Source organism: Apteryx rowi, unplaced genomic scaffold, assembly GCF_003343035.1.
Source record: "Apteryx rowi isolate R43461 unplaced genomic scaffold, aptRow1 scaffold_291, whole genome shotgun sequence".
Lineage (NCBI taxonomy): Eukaryota > Metazoa > Chordata > Aves > Apterygiformes > Apterygidae > Apteryx > Apteryx rowi.
This window is the reverse complement of record NW_020449319.1, coordinates 738,005-763,455: the sequence shown is the minus strand read 5'-3', so window position 1 is coordinate 763,455 and position 25,451 is coordinate 738,005. Positions and strand designations below refer to the sequence as shown.

Sequence of the window (25,451 nt, the reverse complement as noted above, 5' to 3'; positions counted from 1 at the left end):
TAGCCAATCCTAATTCAAAATTTGACCCTGTATGTTTTATAATGAAATTACAAGTCATCTCACAGAACTTACTGGCTTAAATATGCTTGATAATTTACAGCTTTGGCAGAAGAATAATTCAGGATTTGACAGGATTTTAGACAAACAATACAAACCTATAACGAAAACCTTGCAATATTTTAACATTAAGGCAGTATTTGAAGCATCAAATTTAACCTATTCTTCCAGAAACAGCAGAATAGTCTGTGCTCCTGAGGAATGCAAATAAGGACTAAAAATTAAATATTGCACTTCTGAGGAAAAAAAAGCCTTCATTCTCTCAAATCTTTTGCAAGTGAGACTAATCTATTACAACAAAATAGTTTGAAGAAAAATATAATCTTTTCCCTTAAGACACTGCCTGGCACCTGAATCACAGCAGCTCCTGTGCAGCCTTGAGCAGATCACTTGTTTTTTCATAGTCTTTTAACAGAGGACTAAAAGCCCACCCATTTTCCACTTCCTTTGTCTCCTGTTTACAGTCTAAATAAACTTTCTAGAGACTCTACACCTTCTTGGCTCATCTCAAACAGTGTCTAACCCCCAATGCAACCTCTAGGCACATTCAACATAAATAATACATAATGAGTAAAAGCAGCTTTCTGCCTTTTCCCAGCTGCATTCACCCTTGTCACCAGTCTCTAGAGGTGAAGGATGAAGACCAAAAACTTCTGCTGTTCACAGAGCTTCTGGGGCGTATGCATGTAAAGACAAGAACTAACCTCTTCCCCTGCATTTTTGTAAGTAAATACAAATAGGTGGAAGTTTTCTCCACCTGTGCTGGCAAACCAGTTTCCATCTGTCAGCTGCGTGGAGCCTGAAGGCTGCAGTGGTTGAGCTAACAAGTCCTGCCAAAAAGCAGGGTGTACTCGTTCAAGCCCAGCGCCATGCTGATGCAGCCTCACAGCTGACACCAGCACTGGCTTGATTTTCAGCCCAGAGCCTGCAGAAGTGACTGCATCTGAAATCCTAGGGATGTTTTTGATTTCGGTATATATTTAGATATGACTACAATATAATGGAAACCAAGTCTGTCCTTCTGTGTACGACAGCTGTCGACATGAGGTTATGGAGGGTGACCTGAAACTCTGTTAGCTGCCCCCACAGTCCACTCTTTGCTGCTTTGGATCTTTGCAGCGGTCTCGGCATAAAAAGAGCCATCTCTCTTTCCACCTCTGGCATGCTCCCTTTGAAATGATAGGATGCAAAAGGTGCAGCAGAGCAGTGGAAAGTGCCTGCAGCACCATGGATCCAGCTCAGTCTCTCCGTGTCCATGCAAAGTCTCAGTGGCGATTGTGATTCCCTGCTCCAGGACCTACTAGTGAGAACCTCATGTCCTCCAGAAGGTAACAGCTGTGTGGGTTGCACGAGAAGGCAAAAAGTACAGAGGAAGTTCCTCCTTGGTATACCAGGAGTCCAATGATAAGTTAGGAGGTAGATATGTCTCCTCTAATGCAGTCAGACATTTCAGACAAGCATACAGGAGTGTTTAAAGTCACATCAACGTGACTTACAGGTGTCCTACCAGAGGACTTAAAACTTTATTATAGTTCCACAATAGAGGCTGAACTCAAATTGTCAGGGTATAACTCAAATTTCAGAAAATCCTTCTGAATTACAGAATGGGTTATTGCCTGAAATGATTGTTTACAGATCCTTACTGAGACCTGACACATAACCAGCACAACTGCAGTACTATCATAAGACACTTTTACATTTATTGTCTACTGCTACTGCTTTCGTTACTCACGGATTTTCAAATACTACAGTCATCTTAATGAAATGTCAATGTATTTAGGGTTTGCATAATAGCAACTGCATCTGGAACTCAGGCGAGTGGCTGGTAACAATATCAGTAAAAAATATTAGCACAGCAGCTTCTTATCATCCACAGTGTCTCTTTTCTCCTCTCTGTTTCCTTTATGACTCTAATTTCCATTTTTGAAGTTGCAAGACAGAAACAGGCAGCATACTGCACTATATAATTAGGAAAGGAAAAGTCCCTGCAGCCTCTAGATTGTTAGAAGAAAATATATTTAGAAATTTGAATATGATCCTATTTACACAGCTTCAATATAGGATGCATCAGCATTTTCTCCTCCCCCCCCCCTTTTTTTTTTTAAGGTCTTAAACTCAGCTGCAAGCCTTCATTCCAGGCACAGAATTAGCCAGAAAGCAATTTATGTCTTGTTTAAAATACTTTGGATCCTTTCTGCATTCTAGCCTAGTTCTGAGAACTTCCTGGGGTAAGGCCAGGGCTTTCCTTCAGTTAACCCCTTCTGCTACACTGAACAGACGCTGTGGCATAAAAGCTTTGGATTTCATCATAATTTCAACATAAAAGCATTATCATTTTATGAGGCATCCCTTTATCACTGGGTGTCTGTTTGGGAGTGYTTGTGTACACCTCTTGCTCAAAAATTTCCGCCAAGCTAACATCTAGAACCCAAGAGAGTCTGAATCTGAAGAGAGCTCATCTTATATCAAATTGGCACAATGAAATCCTAAGCTAGCTCAGACACTGATAGTGGTAGATCTAGCATGGAAATCCAGCTAGATTAATCTTTTCCATTTGTCTACCGGGTCAATTACCTCAGGTAAAAGGCCACATTAATGCAGCTCTGCAACTTCCAGTCTACCAGCTAGCTCATTTAGAGCTAGCTTGAGTACCTGCGCAGCCCTGCACTGTGACAGTCACACGCAGTGACTGATTCCCAGAGGGTGCTCATTAATTGGAATAAGTACAGGAAAGAAAAAAGAACAGTCACAATCATACAGTGTAAACAACTCTCCCAAAGATTTAAATCAGAGTGCTTGAGTCCTGGCAGCAGGACATCTGCAAAAACACACAACTGAGCAACAACGTAAATTAGCTGTCACCCAGGCCATACCGGTGTAGATGCACTGGGCCTATGTAGCTGAACATCACTGACCACAGCCCTACCGAGTGCTGAAGAGGCCTACCTGGATATCGAGCCCTTTGCATAACGAAAACCTGCTGCTCCTATTGCCTGGATTATCACCTTATAGAGATGATAAGAGCTAAAATGCATAGAGTAAAATAGTCCCCGGCTGCAAAGGCAAACGTTAAAAGTTATATAAGGACTTAAGTCAAACCAACGGTACACGTAGCCTGGTATTTCTTTCCAAATGCGGTCAACAGCAGATGGTAAAGGAAAAATGTAACACAATATTTACCCAGAGTACTATTCCAGCTGCTGATGATTTATGGCTCTGAATAACTTTGATTTACACTGAAAAAACTACTCCACTCAATCAAAAAATGAATAATTTCATTCCAATACCCTTTAAATTAAAATAAAATAAAAGGTTAGACAATCAGGGGAAACAAAAATCAAAACTACCAGCTGCTGTCTTATTATCCAATATTATCTCCTAGAAAAATGTTTTACCTACCTTTCTATCTCTGTTTCCATCACTGAAGCTGTTCTACTTTGTATAATATAATGCTCTTAAATTGCAGTTGAAATCTTTCATTATTCAGGAAAGCATCCTCAATACAACTAGAAAGAAATTCTGCTCCTTGCTTTGGCTTGATGAAATATATAAGTATTTTGCAGAAACTGTAACAACAATAGAAACTAATGCAGGTGCAGACAGGATTAACTCAGGTCAGTCAGTGTTCAGGACATCCATCCGAGATTTAGGAGACCCTCGTTCACAACCTCTGTCTGAATCTCCAAGGGGTGCTCTCACCACTAGGGTTCTCTGGCTCAATTAATATTTACTTGTCTTACAGGAACTTTGAGAGAAAACACAAATAGACACTCATCTCAGAGCCCCTCCATTTGAATGGTCTGATTATGCTTGGGGACGACGAGGGTGAGCTCACCTTGGGAGGGGAGGAAGGTGAACCCAGGTCCCCTTCAGAGGTGAGCTGAAAGGGAATGATTTTGCCACTGCTTTTGTGGAAGAAGGAAGCCCTGATTTACCCCTTTCCCTCTCTTGCTGAAAAGCAATTTGGAGCTAATGTTGTATCAAAAAAATGTAAGCTCAGCTTTAGTACAGTATTCTGAAGTCTTTTTAGACCTGAAATTTGTAGATAGCAAGTTTTTATGTGGTAACACAAGCAGCACTCTATTGACAAATGCTCTCAGGCAAAGGAGATGTTAGAAAAAGCTTACCAAACTCTTACAAATCAAATAAAGAAACTGCATAATTTAAACAAATTGCTGAATATATTGAAAACTTAAAAAAAATTACTAATGCCTAATGCACTAAGCTTCTATATTTTAAATTACTGATTTCCAGAAGAAACTTGGCAAGCAATTAATCTCAGTCAATTCTTAGGTATAAGAGTGAATTTCTTACTGAAATTTCATAACTAATACTGCATGTAAACAATAACTTGACCTTTTTACTATTATTCAAAGCTGTATAAGAGCTGAAGTTTCATAAACGATGCAAATTGCTCACAACATGTGACTTGGGATTACTTAAAATTTACTCATTGCACGCTCCTGGAACACGTCTAACAATATCCAGAAGCTAAAAACGGTTGCAAATTCCACATCAACTCCAAATATCCTTATCTACACCGTCACATTAGGAAAAACAATGCAGTTAAAATTTCTCACGTATCTGCCCCAAGGTCCAGCCAAGGGAACAGATAGATCTTGCTACACCAGGGGTCATTCTGGGTCTGTCTGATCAAATCCGGAGATGTTAGGGATGCTCCACAGATGAACCCACCTCACACACCTACCAGTGTGGAGTGAGGAGTGGAGCAAAAACCAATTTAACAGCTCATTTAACAGCTCACAGAACACCCTCACCTCATTGCCTACACTCTGGGGAGGGGAAATAGTCATTAACTAATGGTAGCTCATATCATAGGGCGTAGCTTCACGGGGCTGAGGGGGAGGAGTAGCTAACACCCATCCAATTTGCACACAGACAAGCTCAAGCATAAATTTTTGGAAATGTGAGGTCTAAATACATACAACAGGAGGACTTGCTTTATTTCCTTCTTTTTTTTTTTTTTAATAAAGCATGTGTATCCTGAAAGCAGGATAACACCCTACTGCTATACAACACCTTCAGAGGTCTAGCTGCTCTAAATCATTTATAATGAAAAAGATCTTCTGTGGCAAAAAGTCTTCAGCCACTGCTTGGCCAGCACAACTCAAAGCGAATTAACTCTCCTTTGCGAGGCAGGCCACACCTAGCGTCATCTTGTACACACTTTACCGTGTTTCACTTCACGCGTTATTCTTTTGAAAATACGCCCCGGCTGAGAAGAAGCCCCTTCCCCAAGGAAACACGTAACCCTCTGCGCAGGAAGGGCTGGGGCCTGCGGTGCCCGCGCACCTGCCGCGGCCAAGCTGACGGCTTGGGGCGAACGCCGCCCTTCGTGACAAACCAAAACACCCTGCCGCCCACTAAGGACAATTCTTTTACTTATCAGACCTGGGATTCCCGCCTTAAGTTGCAGGAAACCGGGTGCGACTTTACTAAAAACGACGCGTTTGGGGCCGGGCAGACCAGGCAGCTGCACGAGGGGCACGGGGCCGCTAGCGCCGCCCGATAACATTAGCAAGTGCCGGCTGAACACCCGGTTAGTAACCGAGCCACCGCTAGGCCCCGTGAGACCACGCTTTTGTTGAAACGCTCGTTTCTGAGGGGTTTCGGTACAGTCAGGGAGAAGGAGCCGGAGAGGAAGGAGACGGTTAAATTAAGGCAGGCGGCTGCAGGAAGGGGAGGGGGGAGAAGCGCGGCGGCGGCGGCGAGGGCGCCTTCGCAGAGGCAGATTTTCCTGCGTGGTCCTGGCAGGAGCTGCTCTTCTCCTCCTCCTTCAGGAGCTCCCCCCGGCCTTTCCCGTCGGAGCGGGCCCTGCGCTCCGCCACCCTTCGCGCTTACCACATCTTCCCATTCCTCCGTCCGGGCTCTGACTCCCCCGTTATGCTCGGCCCCTCCGCTCCGGCCGCGGCGCTCCGGCGACGGGCGCCAGCGGGGACGGCAGCCTCTAACGGTGGCCGGCAGGAGGGCTTCCCCACGCGCCACCCGTCTCCACGGCTGGCCAAGAGCGGAGAGCGGAAGGAGGAGGAAAGGGAGGTTAGGTAGCTGTGGGGTAAAGAAAGGAAAACACACACACGCAAAGAAAACACGCTGTGAAGTGTGAGGAAGGCAGCGGGACGTGGCGAGGCTCCTCCCTGCTCGGCCGGTCGCGCCGGCCGCGTGGGCGCAGGCGGGCCGGGAGGAGGCTCGGCCGCCTCGGGTCCGTCCCGTCCCGTCCCGCCGGTTCCCGCTGGCCGTGGAGGATGCGCTTGGGCTGCTGCATGCAACCGGCTGCTCCTCGCCCGTGGTGAAAATCTGCGAGCCGACACTAAACCGTCTGAAGCGCGTTCAGGTTTGTGCAGGAAAACCGGTTACGACAGACAAACCCAGGAGGCGATCCCAGTATTTTTACAAGCACTTCTCATCCGGGGCTCTCAACGGGCTTTGCAAATATGAACTCGCTCAAGCCGCGCCACAACCCCCCGCCCGAGGCAAAGATAATGATCCCGATACCCGTTTTCCGAATGGGGAAACCTAAGCGCGGGAAGGAGAAAAGCGCTGCCAAAGCTCAAGCTGAGAACAAAACCRAGCGGTCCTGCCTCCCGGGCTCCTGCACTAACAAGTACAAAACACTCCCTTCCGCTCCGGTTTGATTAAGAATAGTTATTCCAAACAGAGGTGTAGCATTAAAAAAAAACGAAGGTAGAGCGAACACGTACTTCCAGTTCAGTAAGAAACTTCAGCAGCTTCAGAGCATCAGTACCATTACGCTGCGCGCTGAAAATTAAGCGTAGAGATGGCTGCGGCTTCAAGTAGTGTGCACGTCAGGCGGGTGAAAAAAATCCCTGCTTTTYGTCATGACGTGTTTCAGAATAACACGCAGGACGGTACAACACAGGSAGCGCATCCAAACTAAGTCTGTGCACACCTTGCGAGTCTGACGTCAAAAGCCACATGCCGTGGGGAAATAAATTTCGCCCCCCCTGCTCCAACGTCTGCAGCAAAAGCGGAGCAGGGAACGTGAGATACTGTCAGCAAAAGTGATTCGGCTAAAGTCTGAAAGTCCAGGTGCTTATTCGAACCGCAGCCGAGTTTTGACAGCGTACGGAATAGCAGGCCGTCTGCCTCCCAGTGCGCTAGCGTTTCTGGCTTTGGCTATCAGAAGCAAAACGTTGACCCAGCTTTTTCCTAAAAGTTTTAAGAATTTAGCCTTTTCTCTTTGTGAAGAATTACTTTACTTTGCCTTTTTTTTTTTTTTTTGGATAGTTTAAGTCAGATCGTATTTCATCTAAAATCTTATTTTCAGATTTGGTTGGAATCAAAAGAAATGGAAAACTCTGAAGATCCCCAGAGGGTTACACCTGTCGAGTATAGGAACAGATGTGTAATATTTTTTCCTTGACTAATGCTAGACTCCATAGAGAGCTGATGATTTCCAAGGTATGTAACCACAGAAGGCTTTTTACTCCAGATGAATTATCGCTGTGCTATTTAAATGCAAAGCTGCGATAGCAGTGCATACATGCTGATGAAATAATCACTCGGATTTGGCTTCGTGGTGCTGTTCTGCTGCTGCAGCACTCTTGTGTTATTATAATTTCTGGTGGGGTGGGTGCTAGATGAACACTTGTGAGAGAGACCTGTTAACCAGTTCAGTACCATTGCATGAAATACCTAGTGAGTTGGGCATACCGTAACTGCAGTGTATCTAAAGCTCTAATAACATGCTCCTTTGCTTAAGTGTTGTTCACAAGCAGCAGCTCCTATCAGTGCAAAAGAGCTCAGAAAGTCATAGGGGGAAGAAACTGATCCTTTGTGTTTAAAAAAAAAAAAAGGCGCTACAGAAATGGCCATTTCTATTATTTATAAGCAGGGCTTGGAAATTTGCCGGTGGCAAATCCAAGATGCCGGAGAAGTACCTTTTTCTTCCCATTAAATTCTGTTCCAGGTACCTGAGAATTGAGCTGTTAAAACAAAACATAATTTCTCTTTTCTTTCCTGCTTTGCATAAGCAAATTTTGGCAGCCTGCCAAATTATTTTCAAAGTAGGAAAAGCAGAAATAGSAGAATTAAATTCAGAGACATGCTGGGGATCTGCAGCACAAAATAAAGAGTTCAAACTTTATATATGGGAGGGAAAGAAGGATTCAGTGAAAGAAAAGAGAAGTGAAAGCAGCAGAAAAGAGAATTACATAATAGCATATTCCATTGATAACAAAGAATAAGATGATAATTTAAACTTTGCATCATGGTAAGCCATGTTCACCCACCTTTTTTTTTTTTAAATAAATGAAAGTTGGATTTTGATTTTATGATCTGCCTTTTTTCATGTAGATCCCCTATGATAATTCTACTTTTTTATTCCACAGTAGCTCAAAAATAGTATGCACAGATACACAGACAATCGCACTTAATAAGCTCAAACTTCCTAACACAAACCAGGACAGAGTAAGCAGTCAATAATTCGTGATCTAATTTATGGCTGTCTGCAAAGCAAGCATGTTTTGCTTAATGGGGTGAATGTCTCTCTATTAACTTACTACTAAATTATGTACTGAACTAACAGCATTGTCAGAGGCCTGTAAACAGTGCAGATATGAATCAGTGTTTTATGGCAGTACTGTAATTATAATAACATCCTGAACAGGCTTTATGCCATTGCAATGCACATAAGCCTGGTGCTTGATAGGCTTAATTCAAGATCAAAAGTTAACAAACAGCGATACAGGCAGTGAATCACAAAGCAGACACACTTCTGTTTTGATATGTAATGATGGTGAAATACAGCCAGTTGTTCAAGCTGGTTGAGAGACACATGACACCCTCTTAAAGGACATATTCACTCCTGGGAATAGCTTTTCATGTTAATCTGAAAAGCTGCCCCCAGTTTTTCCCTGTTCTCTCCCAATTCACTTCCTCTCCCAATTCACTTCCTCTCGGTAAGCGGTCTAGAGCTACAAACGGACACCAACAGGTACCAGCCTTCATCTAGCCAGCTCACAAGTGACCACTTGCTCTTGTTCCCTCTCCTCCATTTCTTCTTTCGTTTGAGTTTCTCAGGCAAACTGCACACAATAGTTATAGCACTGTGATTTTCTATTTTAAAATTTCAAGCGTTGAATGAACAGCGTGAAATTCTAATATTCCCTCTCTGTTCCATGTTTAGTGAAATACAGAAATAATAAAAAAACTCTGAACAGAGTGAAATTCTAATATTCCCTCTCTGTTCCATGTTTAGTGAAATACAGAAATAATAAAAAAAACTCTGAACAGAGTGCAATCTTGAGTTTTAAATGCATTAGTTTTTGTTGTTGTTGTTGTTGTTAASAAGATATGCATGAAAAAGGATCTTCTTATCCTCAGAGTTCCTCTCTTGCTACTTACACCTAGCTAAATTCATAATCCTTTGACACATCCCAGTGGATTAACTGATAACTGAAGAGAACACAAATCTTATTTGTTTAAAACCTTTGCTGGTAGTCATTTGCTTAAGCCTGCAAGCCACAGAAATAGGAAATCACTATTCTATTCCAAGCTTTCTCACTGATTTGCTAGGGGACAGAGGGCAAGTTATTTTGGTTCTTGTCTCCTCCCATCAGCATGTGTATTATGTTCCTTTTCCCACACCAAGTCACTTTGAGAGCTGAGGAAAAAAAGACTCAGTCAGTCTAAACTATTACAATGATGCTAGAAAAACAAAGCATGCATAAAAATGCGGCATTTACACAATCCTAAACCTCCTGACAATCACTAATTAGAGTAATATCAGGAAAGATATATTACACATTTGCCAAAGAAAAATGAACACTTCACTGCCTTAGTGGTTTTCAACCTATGATATTTGGATAACTGGACATCCACGTGCTGTTACCCTGCCAGAGGTGACTGACAGTAGCTGTGCTTTTCTCAACGTGTTTAAGTTCTCCTTAAAAAGATCAACACTACTATGGGGGGGGGGGGGAAGGTAGGTTCACAAATTGGAAGAAACTGGAAACCAGTTTCCTAGAAAAAAGAATGAACGGAATAGCTACAGGTCCAGGCAGCTTAACAGGGTAATGTGCCTCTAGACACAACCACATTCTTCCCTTTGACTTACCCCTCACATCAACCCTCTTTCCTTTTGAGTACAGCTCAGGCTCCAGTACCAAAATAACCTTTGGTACAACATTAACTCTTAAAATTCAAGCTTAAGGAAGTCCAAATCTGTCTGACAGTTCTGCAAATAAACTTATATTCAGTCCCATATGCAGTAACAACATGATTTTTGAATCACTGGTTCAGTAAGATTCCTAGGACCACAAGATTGGTATGAAAATATAAGCTTTTAACCATTATTGTATCCAAGACACTTTTTATTTGCTTTATAGATTCCTAGACCTTTTAAAACTCACATTTACAAGTTTTCCTTCACTAAAAAGGCAATGAGAATTTTCTGGTTCTGGAAGCAATAGCTAAGGAACTCATATGACCCAGTCATTTGTGCAGACAGATTTTTGACAAAAATATCTCCACTACAAGGCTGGAATAGGACTGTAAGAAACTAAAAACAGAAAGAATGTTTTTGACTTAAAACAGTTTCAGTTTATGATTGATGGAAAAAATCATATTTTGGGGGTATCTGCTCATTTATACTTAGTCATAATTGACACCTTTTCATTATTCTTTTATTAATTTTTAAAATCAAATTATATCAGACACTGTGCTTCTAGTTCCATAAGTTGATCGCTCCCATTTTCACATTGTATGATGAATTTTTTTAGATGTACTGTATGTTGCTGTTTAAAAGTCAGAATCTTACTTATGATCAGTGTCAATAGAAGGAACTGCTGAAATGATATATTGGAATTCCTTGCTTTACCTAGGCAATGGAGTTAACTACTGCACGTATTTTTTCTCTGACACAAACTTAAATAAAGGCCCTGAGCCATACATTACTGGAGCTCTTTTTCTTCCAAATAGAAAAAAAMCCTCTAAATTCAGAGCTTCTTTATCAAACTGTAGATGCTTGCATATGGACAACTGACATTTGCAAGATAGAAGCAGAACTTTTTAAGCATCARAAGTCTTAAAAGATCAAATGGTTGAGGGAAATTGTCCTTCAACTCAGTGGGAATGGTTGCTGCTTTTGGAGATTTTATATTCTCTGTCTGTCAATGACTTGAAACTCAGAGCTTCAAAGTAACATGGTATGCAGCATTCAGCAAAAACTAATTTTCAGTCAGTCCCAAGCTTATTATATTCATATTTAGTAATAGTAATCAAATCCAAAATTAATTATTTTGTATTCCATAAAGTTATCTACCAAAATAAACCAGAAAAGCAGCATTTTTCTCTATGATGTATGGACATCATAAAAGATTCCACAGCTTTCTGTATTTTGTAAGCTGAGGAGTCTGTGTCAGTGTACTTACCTAAAATGTCCTCTAAAGTCAGAATTGTGCAGTGTATCAGTTGCCATACTAGTTTTAGAAATGGATGCATTTTAGAGAGAGTATTATGCAAAAATAGTAGTTGTTAAAGATTTGAAAGTTCAGGAAAGCATTACAGAAACAGGACTGTGTTATTAAAACTAATACAGTCTGAAGTAGCTGATAAGTTTTACTACTTTTYAAGTTTTGCTGTAGAGATATGAGCCATGAAGTGATACAAACCCAAACCAGGTATTGTATCTATTGTCAGTAGAAGTATTATGCTCCCCTAAAGGAAAAAGAAAAACAAAAAAAATCACCTTTGCTCCAATCTCACAAACAGTTTTTATATATAAAGCATAATCTATAGGATCAGAGAATAATTCAGTTTGGAAAGGACCTCTGGAGGTCACCTAGTCCAACCTCCCGCTCAAAGCAGGGCTACCTTCAAAGTTACATCAGGTTGCACAGGGCTTTGTCCAGGAGAGCTTTGAAAACCTCCAGAGATGGAGATTCCACAACTTCTCTGAGCCACCAGTGACAGTGCCTGACTATCCTCATTGCAAAGATTTTTTTTCCCCTCATACTCAATTGAAATTTCCGTTGTTGAAACCTCCAGTTGCCTCTAGTCCTTTCTCTGTGTATGTCTGAAAAGAGCTGGGCTCCGTCTCCCCTCTGAGGTTGTGGAAGACTGCAATTAGATGCCCCCCAACAGCCTTTTGTCCAGGCTGAACAAACCAGCCCCTCCTCACGCATCTTATGCCCCAGACCTTTGACCATCTTAGCGGCCCTCAGCTGGGCATGCCTCACTCTGTTGATCTCCCTCTGGCACTGGAGGACCCCAAAACTGACACGCTGTTCTAGGTATGGACTTACTAGTGCTGAATAGAAGGGAATAATCTTGCCCTGCTGGCTATGATCCTATTGATGCAGACCTCCATGTGCTGGCCTTCATCGTTGCAAGGGCACACTGCTGACTCATGTGCAAGTTGTCCTCCAGGACCCCAGGTCTTCTCTGCAAAGCTGCTTTTCAGCCAGGCAAGCGGCCAGCCTGAACTACTGCAGAGGGTTACTCCATCCCAGGTGCAGGACTTTGCATTTGTTTCTGTTGGACTTTTATGAAGCTCCTGTTGGCCTACCACTCCATTTGTCAGCCCATATAGCCACATAAAAGATTTGCAAGAGTTTGTAGTATTAAGTCCATTCTTGCAGATCACTTTCATCATCTCACTATTTGAGAAATTTTACTTACCTCAGTTAGATCAAAGGCACTTCATGTGAAATGCAATAAAAGTGATTTTACAGGCTTTTATGATTTAAGAGCAGATCATAGATTTAGAACATAGTTCAGACAGTCCACACTACTATTTAATATAAAGTACCTGCAGGCAGAGTCTGAGGTAAAAATGGACACCAAAAGGCATATATTTTTCCTGTCCATAAAAACCTATTTCCTACTCCCAATGAATTTGAAATTGGACTCCTGCTAGGAACCTGGGTTATAGTTGTTATTACTGGATATTACTGCACACTGTTGAGCTTTTGTTCCTATAGAGGGGCCTCAGTTGATAAACACATTGTTATGTAAAATTAATTATCAGGTAAGCCAGGGGAGACTGCCCCAGGATAGCTCTTCCCGTCAGTGGCATATCAGTAATGATCACTGATAAATATGTTCTTGGGTGTTCCTAAAACATGACAGGATCTGTTTCTTTGCTAGCATTGTAGCAAAGAGGAATCCACTTTGCAGAGAAAAGAAGGAAAGAGAAATCTTCAACAGGTAAAAATATCGTGAAATAAAATAAAATTTTGCCATCCAAAACCTTATAAACTTGGAGTCACGCAGACTTTTTCACTACTGAAAATGACAACGAGATCTTTTGAATGATTTCTGCCCTTCCACTATAAAATACTGAAAAAACAATAATGTTCTATAACAATGTAACATAAATATGCAGCTTGTGTTTGCCTGTAAGAGTAGGAAAGGTAGGTGAGTACATATTCTCATGCATTATAAAATTTTAGAGCAGTTTGTGGGAATCTAAGGCAGGAAAAAAAAACATCTTTTGAGCATTGAGGAGGGTACAAAGTTACTGAGAAGAAACTCCAGATACTCTGCATAATGATTCATGTCATGTCATATGTAGCTAAAAATCTGAGATTTTCCCATTATTAATTTGCATGTAGACCCCACAGGATTAAGTCAATCCATTTGAATGGCAGTTTTCAGAGAGAGATTTTGAGGGCCTTGCAGTTTTATTTGAAGTAAAAAAGTTGTTCAGATTCAATTTTAAATAATTGCATCCAGATATTCAGAATTAACAACAGAGAAACTCAGTATAGACAAGGTATGTTTACAAATGAACAGGGCAAAAAAGCCCATGCCAAATATATCTTTATCAATTATTTTCACTCKTGTGGTTAAATTTGAATTATAACATTGTACTTCAAAATGTGCTAACAAATATTGTACTCTAAGAACATTATCTAAGTCTTACTAATAAGGTAACTGTACTTCTACTACTAAATTTTTATTGCAAAACACAGAAAGTTTGCCAGATCTATTCCTAATATGAGTTAATGAACTGCATTAGTATATCTTTTGTGGATTTAGAAGGTCTTTGTAAGACCTTTACAACACAGTAATTACTAAATAATCGTGAGTTAAATTCAAAGTAGCTAATTAGTATAACAATGTTACAAAATACTTGATTTCATATAAAGATAGCACAAAAAAACTGCAGTTGCTCATGTCTTCTTAACTGTTTCAAACAGAAGAGCTTTCAAAAGTAGTTAAAATCTCTATTAATAAAGATATTGTTAAATTTTTCAGGGGATTCTTTATTATTTGTAGTAAGGTAGGTGTAGGTTTAAGACCCCCTTATGTTGTTCATCTTGTCAGATTGGGTAGCATGATATCCAAATCCTAGTATTTCCTGATGTTCTGTCTATCAGAGATGCCTTTCATGGAGTTTGTCCGGCCAAATACAGCCATTTACGGTACAGATCTCCATATCTGAACTAGTCACCCTAATTCCCTTTCATTTAAGTCAACAATGAAAATATAGACCCTTTTAGCATGTGATTCTTCTGTTCTGTTTTAGACATTGACCTTAGAATGAGATGAATCATGATATAGAAATGCCTATTTTTCTTCACTGACTGTAAGGGAACCCTAAGATGACTAGCTTAGAAGGTAGATATCCAAATTTTAGTCATAAAGTTACATGAGATGATTCCCACTCCCTTTGTCTATAATCATATTTAGACCATAAATTCTTCAAGCACTGACATCCACCATGACTCTTCATCACCATCACAATAAAAACAACAATCATTTCCAAAAAAACCCCTCCCCAATTGCTAAYGGAATATAAGAAATATCCTAAACGTGCTCTAAAAACTGGCAAACTCCCTACACTTTTAACTTTGACTTAAGGGACAAAGTTTTGGCAAGAATGTTCCTGTTACCATCTGGTCACATTTCATGATTTTTAGACCATCTGTTTTTGGCAAAGAGCTCAGATTCCAATGCTGAGATCATGAAAGCTTCAGAATTTTATTCCAAGATTTTCAGCTAAATTTTCTTTTTGGAGCATCAGAAGTCTTCGCGACAGACACATGGGTGGCAGTCTCCGTGACAGACGGAAACCTTCCTGAATTCAGTCCATAATGAAAGGGAAGCACGAACACTTCTCTGATACTTCTTGCTTGAGATATGCTATCATGTATTTGAGAACCACAACTTCCAAATGACACTGAGTGAGCTACAGCAATAGACTCTTCTCAAGATATAGAGCATAGCAGTCAAATCCTCACTGAGCAAAATAAGCCAGTTGGAAACAGCAGATAGCATACCTCACCCCTGCTGTCAAAACCAACAGGAAGGGTCTACAAAACCTGTGGGCATGGAGAGCTGTGGTTATTTAGGAATAGCTCTGTAGTTTGGACAGTCTAGGTAGCCCTACTATGTAACTCCAGGCATAGTCCCTTAGCTATGAACTATAATGATCGAGCACAGAAGACTTTCATGCTGATATGCCTATTTCATCGTTGCGTCCCCATCTTGACTCTTGTGCTAAATGAAATAACTGGTAGAAAGCTGGAGGTGGCAACAGCAAATGCCCCTTCATAGAGGCACCTTATTCAATTGCTTAACTAACCTTTACTCAGTTGCTTTCAGCTACTTAAATCCATTCTCCCACTTCAGCAGACAGAAGACGCTAGTCATGTCATTTACTTCCCCCCTCTACGTGAAAGACTCAGTTCACATCCAAGTGCTGCAAAGTAGTTTAAATACACATTTCATTTCCAAACATACATAATGAGCTAGTTTTTACCTGAGTCTTCCATCCTCTGCTGCAGCTCCTCCTGGTATAATCTTAGTAATAAATATCCCAGGATCGTCCCCAATGTGTGGGTTATCTGTTCCTCCAGCAATACTGAACCCCAGGCCAGAATTCCCCTGAAAAAATAAACAAAAGAAAAATGTGTCACCAGATGCTAGATTTCTGCAGACTTTCGCAGACGTTCATGAGCAAAGTATCCTTGCCTCTCAAGGAAGGCATTTAATTTGGCAACACCATACTTTCAGGTGCGTGACTCAGACAGAAAGATATTGTCAGCTAAAACAACAGAGGCTGCAAACACGAAGAACTCCCAGAGTTAATGACAGAGTTAATGGATGTTCCTACAGAAACAGGACTAAACCTAAATTTAATTGTTTTCAAAGCATCACATAAATTAGCAATATGAACTCCAATATGAATTTATCCAACTCAATGAGACCTARAGGCTAAAACCACTTCAGAGCTTTTAAAAAGACAAAAAAAACCCCAAACTTAATTTATAAACAGTGAATAACTCCGAAGTATTTTAGTACACCATTTTCTGTTCAAAAGTGATCATTGTTCATTGCATGATCCTTGCATGCTAGTATTTCTTTTATCTTAATGATTTGTTAGAATTAATTGTTTGGAAGATTCATTATAGTGGTCTATTCAATAATCTTATTTATTATTACTAGTACTTGTGACAACAACATGACAGAGGCTCCCTTTCCTTTTACACACATAAATACACTTGCAAATGCAGTCAGCGTTCCTCACACACAATTCTAACCAGCAATTCTTACCCATTTTTGGAAATATATATTAGTTGTTGAAGTTTTTATAAATAAACTAAAAGTGATCACACACATTATTTTGAAAATAATAATAAATTCAATGCAATACTGTATTCCTTTAGTTTTTCTCATTCAAAAATATTTTATAATTAGATATTGATACTTATCACTGCAATATAAAGCTATTGCTGTTAAATGCAGAATATGTCCATTGCTGTGGGTGAAACAGGTTCAGTGCAATTTATTCAGCGTCTCAGCTTATTGGGAGTTTTTCTTCACTGTCACTTCTAGACAGGTATCTGCTTCAGTCCTAGAGAGAAAATTGCTAATAAAAGCAGCATCTCTTTTTCTTTTATCAAATCTCTTTGAGAACTTTTGATTACTTTTTAACCTTTATTTGAATTGGTAGGTCAGGCACGAGATGCATTTTGTGTGTGAAAGCCTCCATGTTGCCTGTGTGCAATATGTCAAATTTCAAATTCTGTCATCAGTATTCTACATTCGCAATCGATGCAGTTCTCATTACTTAAGAGATGTACATGCAATCTGCAGCTCTGCTATCAGCATATAATTGTGAATAAATTTTCAATAGGGGACTAATTTATAATCCAAGGAGAAGGATTTAGGACTACACAGGTCTTAATGCTTCTCTGCTAGCTGTAATATGAAAAACATTTTAACACTGAAATACTCTGTATATATTTTTCTGTAGAGTTAATAAACTTCTTCAGGCTAGTGTTATAAATTTATTTAATCTCCCTTTCATCATTAGGATCATCTCAGATTCAGCTTATTTTCCCAATATTTTAGAACATGCCTAATTATATGGTTCAGTCAACACCAGCTTGCACTCTAAAAGTACTTCAAGAATACTTTCCCATAAGTTTTCCTATATGTCATATTATAAATGATACTAATCTTCTCAACACATAAGAAYAGAATAATGTATACATATACACACTTCAGGAAGCTAGGAGCAAGAGCCTTAAAACACTGCTAAAAACATGAGCAAGTTTTTAAAAAGTTTATTAGAATAACTAACACTTTATTTTAAGAAAAAAAATAAATAAAAATAAGGAAATTCTTATTTTTATTCTTAATTCCAAAGAGAGATTTTTAAAAATATGCATTAACCTGTAATTCTTGATGGGGAAAGAGGAAGAGCAGGATGACAAGGTGGTATTTGGATACAACTTTTAGTTAGGAAGGGGAACACAAACAGATATAACATAATAAAAGAGCATGCCTGAAGAGCTTTAAAAACTATAAAAGCTTGCCTGTTATGTGGGGTGTGCTTAACTGGTACATTTCTCCACATAAAGCTCATTAAAATTCTTCACAGGAAATAATTTTTGAGAARGTTTCACATTTTCAGTGCACTCTCTTCCTCCTACCATACTCTTTTCCATTAACTTTTTAGAGCTAAAAAATATAGCAATGCCCACTGTAAGCAGTGATGTGGTAAAACTGCAGCAGAATCAGTGCTGACCCTTGACATTTATCCATAAATGTGCATCTGCTATTCTGCAAGACTATTCCAATTCTGACCCTTAGGAATAACCTTTTAAAAGAACAGGCCAACACTCCTCACAGGCACTTTTGTATCCTGAAAATTTCAAGCAATTATTCTGGCTGCAGTCCTGGACTTGATCAACAGGATATACAAGCTGTCACACAGGAGCTTGCTCAGCGGTTATGTATATACCTGCAAGGCTTTCTTGCACCAGAAAGTTAGCTGCAAAATTTAAGTGCAATTCCACATTTTTTTTTTCATTGTGGTTCTTGAAATGTCTGCATCATCTACATAGAAAAATCTTTTCTCTTTGTATGTGGTCACTTCAGCTCATGGTCAACGTGGCTAAGAACATGGCTCYATCACTTATGGGAAACTGGCCTCTTAATAGCCTTGGGCTGAAATATAGTGCAATAGGAGCATTCTGGTTAAAATCTTTCGTATTCAGTTCTGAGCAGCAGTACTGATATAGAGCTCCCTCTCCTTTCCTCATGTTTTGCCCCCTCTTATTAGCATGGAAGTTCATCAGCATACTGTTATATTAAAAATTCATCATAGTTATAAGCTGTAACTCCAAGTTCCAATTAACTACTGTCTACTAACACTCTGCCTCCTGAATCTTTCTGCAAAGGTTAGCTTCCCACCCTCTACCTTTTGTATCCCTTTCTCCGCCATCCCATAAAATTGTGTTAACCATCCTCCCAGCTTCCAAGACTTTTCTTGGCATCTCCCTCTCTCTCAGTCATTTTGTGTTTACCCGTTAAAATGTATGCCTTCGTTCAGCCCAGAACAACAGCTGAAGCATCACTCACTCACTGTATTTTCTGAAGTAGTATATTCATAGTTTTCCTCATGCAGACTCTCATGTTTGGTAGTGGTTCCTCACAAATATCTGTCAAGTTAATTCACTGTCCTTTTTCGAAGCCTTGCTCTTCTAGGATGCTTACAAAGCAAGTTAACAATGAGCTCAGAGGCCTGGTGACGATGCAGATAAATGTTTAATAAGACCTAATAACAGCTGGCACAGAAGAGAAGAGGTGTAAAGCAGCAGAAGTCTTTCTCCTAGGAGTTATTCCATAGACATTTTTTAATTGAGATTCATTTTTAAGCCTGAATATGCTTGTCTGTTTTGTTTCAGGATTCTTTGGTAGAAGGGATTTAGCCAAAAATCCCAAAACATACCAAGAGACAAAAAATTCTGACAAATTCTTGAACAAACCTACTGACTTTACTGGTGTTTCTCGAACACCATTATTCATATGGCCAAATTTATAAGGGGTCCAGACCCGAATCATTTTACGTTCAATTTATATCAGCTGAATTCTCTCTTGACCTAAATACTGCCTCTGTTAACACTATCCCTCTGTCCAAGTTCTCAATTACCACTGCAGTCAAAAACTCATATAATTAGTTTCTGACTATACTGGGAAGACTTGCATAAAATTACTCAGCTATAAATGTCTGAATATTTTTTTTAATTGTTAGTTTAGTTTCTTCCTAACTTCCCTGCCTTTTATTGCAAGGCCTATAACATGCACATAACCTGACAAAAGGAGTAGCACAGTACAACATGTCCAGTTTGGCCTAAAAAAAATAGTGCTGCCTCAGTTTCCTCCTCTCCCTGTTGGATCTCTCAGGCTTCTCAGGGGATTTACCATCATGCTCAAGCTTTACTTTGCAACCACAGGAACTTAGGTTCAACTACCAAACCAAGATAATTTCTCCCAGCGCAGCCCCAGAGGCCTCCTTCTTGTTCTCAGCTGAAAGGAAGGTCAGTCCTTCCTCTTAAGGTTTACTACAGAAGCCTGCCTCCTTTACGACTTTTTCAGGCTGGGCTTTGCACCTCCGCAAGGATCACTCGAGCCCTTTATTGCTCAGTCCAAGAACGGGGGAGACCTGGCTGTAATTCCCCTGCTCTGGGAGGAGCAGACAGCCTCACCTTTGACAGAGGCACAATATCATTTCAGATGACTTGTGCTGTGCCTTCTGTGAACACTAAAAAGCACCACCTAGGGTCAGAATAAAATAATGGGTGATTCCCACACCAGGGAAAGAGAATAAAACTTGCAAGTTCTGGCCATTTTGAGTCTCTTCCCTCCAGACTTGTTATACTACCAACATAAAGATCACAAAAATAAAGCTAGAATCCCCAGAAGGCAATGGTTTTAGGTAGCCAGAAGACCAGGACACCCATCCTTCTTCTTACATAGCCTTCCCTCTTGTATTCCCCTCCTTTTATACACCATTATTAGCAGCCATGTATCGGGCTGCATCTTTATAGGTTGCAGCATTTTTATATTGTCACAGCTCAAAAGTGTTCAACACCGACTTCTGTTGAAACATAATTAATCAACACTGAGAACTTCTGAAGTTATTTTCTGATGACATTACAGCTCTCCATGGATGATAGTTCTCCATATGCTTCTACAAATGATTTCCTCCTTATTGTGTCTCATTTTGTTCTGTTTTCTGCTTGAGAGCTGCCTTTCGCCTTAAAGCAGAGTTTGATTAGGAACAGTACAAAGTCATTCACTCTTTAGCAAAATTATGGAACAATAAGCACAAGAAGTGGAAGGGAGATCAGAAATGCATGTCAAGGGCAGACTGAGTTCTCTCCTGCATAAGAGCCAAGTGATTTGCATTTTACCACACTAAATAGGCATGCACAATCATATAGAAATTGGGTTTTTTTGTTTTAATTTCTTTTTTTTTCATTCTAATCAGTAAGGTGACAGAACTCAGTGTTTGCCACATGAGCTTCACAGACTTTCTTTGAATTATTTAATTCAGTAGTCCTTCAAGAATTTCTGATAGGGTTTTTTTTTTTTTTTTTTTTTTTGAGTGGCATGATTTTGAAGCTCCCTGCTATTCAGTAAGAAAGGTAATAGACAGGAACCACACAGAATTGACCTAACTACTGCTGCAACCTCACCTTGTCATGAAAATGTACTAGGAAGCATGTGTTGCTGAGTCCATTAGCCAGCAAAAAGCCCAATATACAATGAGGATTCATATTTCACAGAATGGTTTCCATTGTGAGAATCGTTTCAGGTGACAACATATATTCCCACAGGCTCTTTTACTAAACTGATTTGTGCATCTATATTTCTCACTTAAAGGTTTAAGGGAACCATTTTGCTCAACTGTTAAGGAATATAAGTCAGTGTTAAAGGACTTGTAATATGCTGAAGTGAACTGCGTAGATATAACACGAATTAAGCCTACCATACCCAAGCAACAATTACAAATTTTCATCATATAAGGCTTTTTTTCTCCTTGACAGTAAACCTAAATTCAAAGACAGTATCACAGAAATGTATGATGACCCTTCCATTAGGCCCTAAGGAACTCTGCTTATCAGTAAAGAGGAAATACAGGGAAAGTTAAGAGTGGTCACAGTGTAAACGTTTGTGGATGATGCATCCAAGTCCAAGTCACACTTGTCGCTGTTTCTTTGGGGAAAGTTTTATTGTTTGGGGGAAGAGAGGAAAAAGGGAAAGGACAGTAATAATACGCATCTTCAAAGCGTTGCAAACATTTGAACAAAGGTGATAGGGCAAAAAGGGTTAATTAGATAATAAATAACTCAGTCTGTGATTTATAATCTTGAAAGAATTGTTCCGTACCTCTAAAAATTTCTATGACTTAAAAAATCTTCTCTCACCAAACCACATGTTATGAGAAGCAAAATCTTATCTATTACAGAAACCAGAAAAAGAAAACACTGCCTAAGTACTTTATTCTTAGCAGTATACCTAAAATATTTCTAATTTATCTCAACAGGTTTGTCTGGTTTTGTTCTGTTTCCTGTGCGCTTCCTACCTATACTCTGTTTTTTACAGGAGGAAAAAAAAGAAAAGAAATGCTTTTCTCTCTCACTTTTTTACAGATGGCTTGAATTGTGTGAATTGCATTGTATGATGGCTTGAATTGCTGCCTAAATTTGCAGTTTTTGTCAGAGCAAGTTTAGTCAAGAGAAACCTCACAAAATGATAGCTGACTCATTCCTTAATACATGCCATAATTTTTTTCTGTCTTCCTTTATTACAGCTTTAAAAGACCCTATCAACTTTGTTGGTTGATCCTGCTTAAAAAGTTAAGTCTGTTGAAATTTACCATGGGAATTATTCCTTCAGATCTTTAACAGCACTAAAGCTTTGGAGATTCAGTAATACCTTGCCTTTCCTGAATCTAACCAGTGCTGTTTTTCTCTTGTTTATGTGATATTTCAAAATACACTGACACAAAGGTGAGTTATATCCTCTGAAGCTGGTATTGACTTTGTATAGACTTGACGGAATTACAGAATTTCCCACGCATACATCAAAATCCTATAAAGCCTTTCACCTTGGTTTACTACACAAATTCATTCAGGGCACTTTCTCACTATGAGTAACTATTGCACACTTTTCCAGTAGTGAAGTTCGTTTGGGAATTATGCTATTTTTGTTGAAATGGGTAAGATTTGATTGGTTTTGTTTAAGTCTTCTAAAGCAGCACTTTCAGGTATGAATAAATGTTCATTCAAAATCCACTGTTAAGGCTATTTCAGAAAGTAGAAAAACATAGACCTTACCTCCATGTGAAATGTACTGAGAGACACAATTTGAAATTTGACTTTTTCTATACATTTAAATAAGCTTTTTTTTTTTTTTATCACCAGGTACTCATTTTTGATCTTTATGTTTCTGTGTAAATAAGTCATACTTTGAAACTTTCTTATAAAAGGTAAAAAATGAAACTAATACTTATTTTCTACAGATACGCAAAAGAGTTTGGCTGGAATAATCAGTCAAATTTATTGTTTGCTCCAAGATTCATCCCTCACAAGGTCCCATTTTAATAACAAAGGCATTTTTACAAAAAAGGAGTACACAAGCCCTGGCTAAGACTGCTCACAGATTTGGTTCAGCTTAGCRTTCTTACCTCAGGATACTTTTGGTTCAAGTTAAAAAAAATCAACTTCTACTTTCATAAGACAAAAAAACCTAACACCTACTTTCATAAACCATATTCACCCTTCTTTTATGGTGTTAGGTTTCCTCCAGAAGTACCGAACAGCACAAGAAAGTGAAAACTGAGAATGAGTCAAGCTTAGAGGAGTGTTGGGGACAAACTTTTGTGGCAAGAGACAGGGGCAAAAAAAGCCACTAAGGAGTGTGGCAGAGGAAAGTTAATCAAATAACATAGCCTACAAATGAGACAAATAGTTGTAAACACTGACCTTAATTGATGAAATAGATACAGGCAAAGACTAGCTGCTGCTCTTAAATAGTCTTTCAGAGGCTTTTTCATTCTCTGTACTAAAGCAGATAAGTTTACTTAGTTTGGCAGCTAAGATGGTTATACGGAGTGACTACCACAAGATATGCCAAGTCCAAGAAGAGGATGATCATCTGAGATTCCCAGGAAGATCAGTGTGTGCTAAACACTTCTGCAGAGTTTGTTCAATAATATTTTTCTCCTCAAAGTAGCTCTCACCTAAAAAAATACAAGTTGTCTTTCACCATCTGACAGGGCAGTGATATGGGATTTTCTACCCATCACTCAGCAATGCCTAGTTCAAGAGCACATATATAGTGGGGGTGTCTTGCTCATCACTGAACAATGTCCAGGCCAACAGCACACAGCCGCAATGCAAACAGCCTAATGAGCTAATGTTTCATCCCACTCAAATGAACAGGTGATTTTTATAATGTGCAAAACACTCCCATCTAATCTGGGATTTTGATAGAAAAATGAGTGTAAAACCCTCCTACTCAAGGCTCTAAGATCTTTAAGTCCAGACTGGATTCCGTTCTGCACTTCTTTCAGAATCTGAGATTTGTATTAGCACTGTTTTTACATTCTGAAGACAGAAACACAGTAAATTACAAAACTATTTCTTGCCATACAGTAAGTGATTCATTGGCCATCTCCCATCCTAACACCAGGCCATCCTAATCCTGCATAGCCTGGGCAGCATGATAAGAAAAAAAGGTGCAAATCATTCAGCCAATGTTTTTAGGTATTTGCACACTCCATCCTATCCCGTACTTTTTTCTACTGTTTTTTATCCAAAGCTCAAGTTTCAAAAGCCTAAACATCAAAGCCACCGTTCTGTTTCATTCAGAGAACAAGGATATTTGCATATTTATCAGTATGATGTTGAACTCTTTTGTACTTTCAAATCTACTCAAGAGTAACATAATTCATGAAATTCTCACTTCTCCCATGTATGTTGGAACGCTCCCCAGAGCCAGAGTTTTGAGACTCCGTAGTTACATGATGCTCCATATGGTACAAATTTTCATCTCTCACAGTGCCATTTGTTGTYTTCAAGCCCCTTATCAGGTTCAGCACATTCATTACAAAACCACAATACACTAGACTACAACTGCTTCATACGCTTACTCTCCCTTGCTCTCCGTAGAGGGACTATGTTCTCACAGCTCTGTCTGGGTGAAGTACGTCATTCAGGAAGGAGAGTTTTAAAAAAAGATCCAAAGGATTTATTTTTCCATAATACATGTGAAATCTATGAGATCGTAAACCAGGAAATCTAAAGAAGAAATCAAACCAGTTTCAAAATACTGCAATCTCTTGAAAAAATGCTCTGTCAGATTTTGATGTACACAGACTGATGCAAATGAATAAAAGTGAACTCTCTTCAGGTTTGGTTTTCAAGATCTAACAATTTCACACCTCCTGTAAAGGGTCATAATTTTTTTTTTCATTTACAAAATGCCAAAGAAACAAACAAAAAGGAATCACGAACTCTTCTTTCTAGCTGTAAAGCTTTAAAGAGTGGGTACTGCTTTTTAAGATTACCGCTACTGACAAGAACAATACCATCACTCCTCTTTGGCACCTCTACTAGGTACACATTAACTGCTTCTGAGCTGCATCACACAAGCATGCCTGCTTTTTTCTTCAACCTACTTCTCATCCCACTACCCACTGCTGTCCTCAGGGTCAGCCTTTCCCACTGTCACGGGAGCATCATGATCTTGCCTGTTCTGCCTCACACAGAAAAGTTAGGCAATCTGTATCCTCGTCTAGTTAGTTAAATACAATGAAAGAAAGCAAATTTCACAGAACACATGGTCTGATGAATAGCTGAAAAGAAATACAGGGTGAAAATGAAGCATTCAAAAAGTTTCATCAAAACACAGATGCATGTTCTTTGGAGGAGGGAGAGCCTACTCCCGGAGAGCGAATGTTGTGCAAGACCTTTAAGAGCTTTTACTTCACTTGAAAATAATTTTTCCTTGTCGTATTCTGTCACTCCAGGCTAGCACTAGACTTTTCATCAGCCAGACTCAGAGCTCTCTGATCTCCCAGGACTACATAATCAAAAAAGAAAAAA

At 39.5% G+C, this 25,451-nt stretch overlaps 1 protein-coding gene across 1 annotated transcript in view; it reads right to left on the bottom strand.

The window, feature by feature from the left end:
- Nucleotides 1-25,451, bottom strand: part of DLG2 (discs large MAGUK scaffold protein 2) — a 646,550-nt gene that overhangs the window by 333,815 nt on the left and 287,284 nt on the right. The window contains exon 5 of the mRNA XM_026069322.1: nt 15,806-15,930. Within this exon, the coding sequence (XP_025925107.1) occupies nt 15,806-15,930 (125 nt within the window). The remainder of the gene's footprint in view (nt 1-15,805; nt 15,931-25,451) is intronic.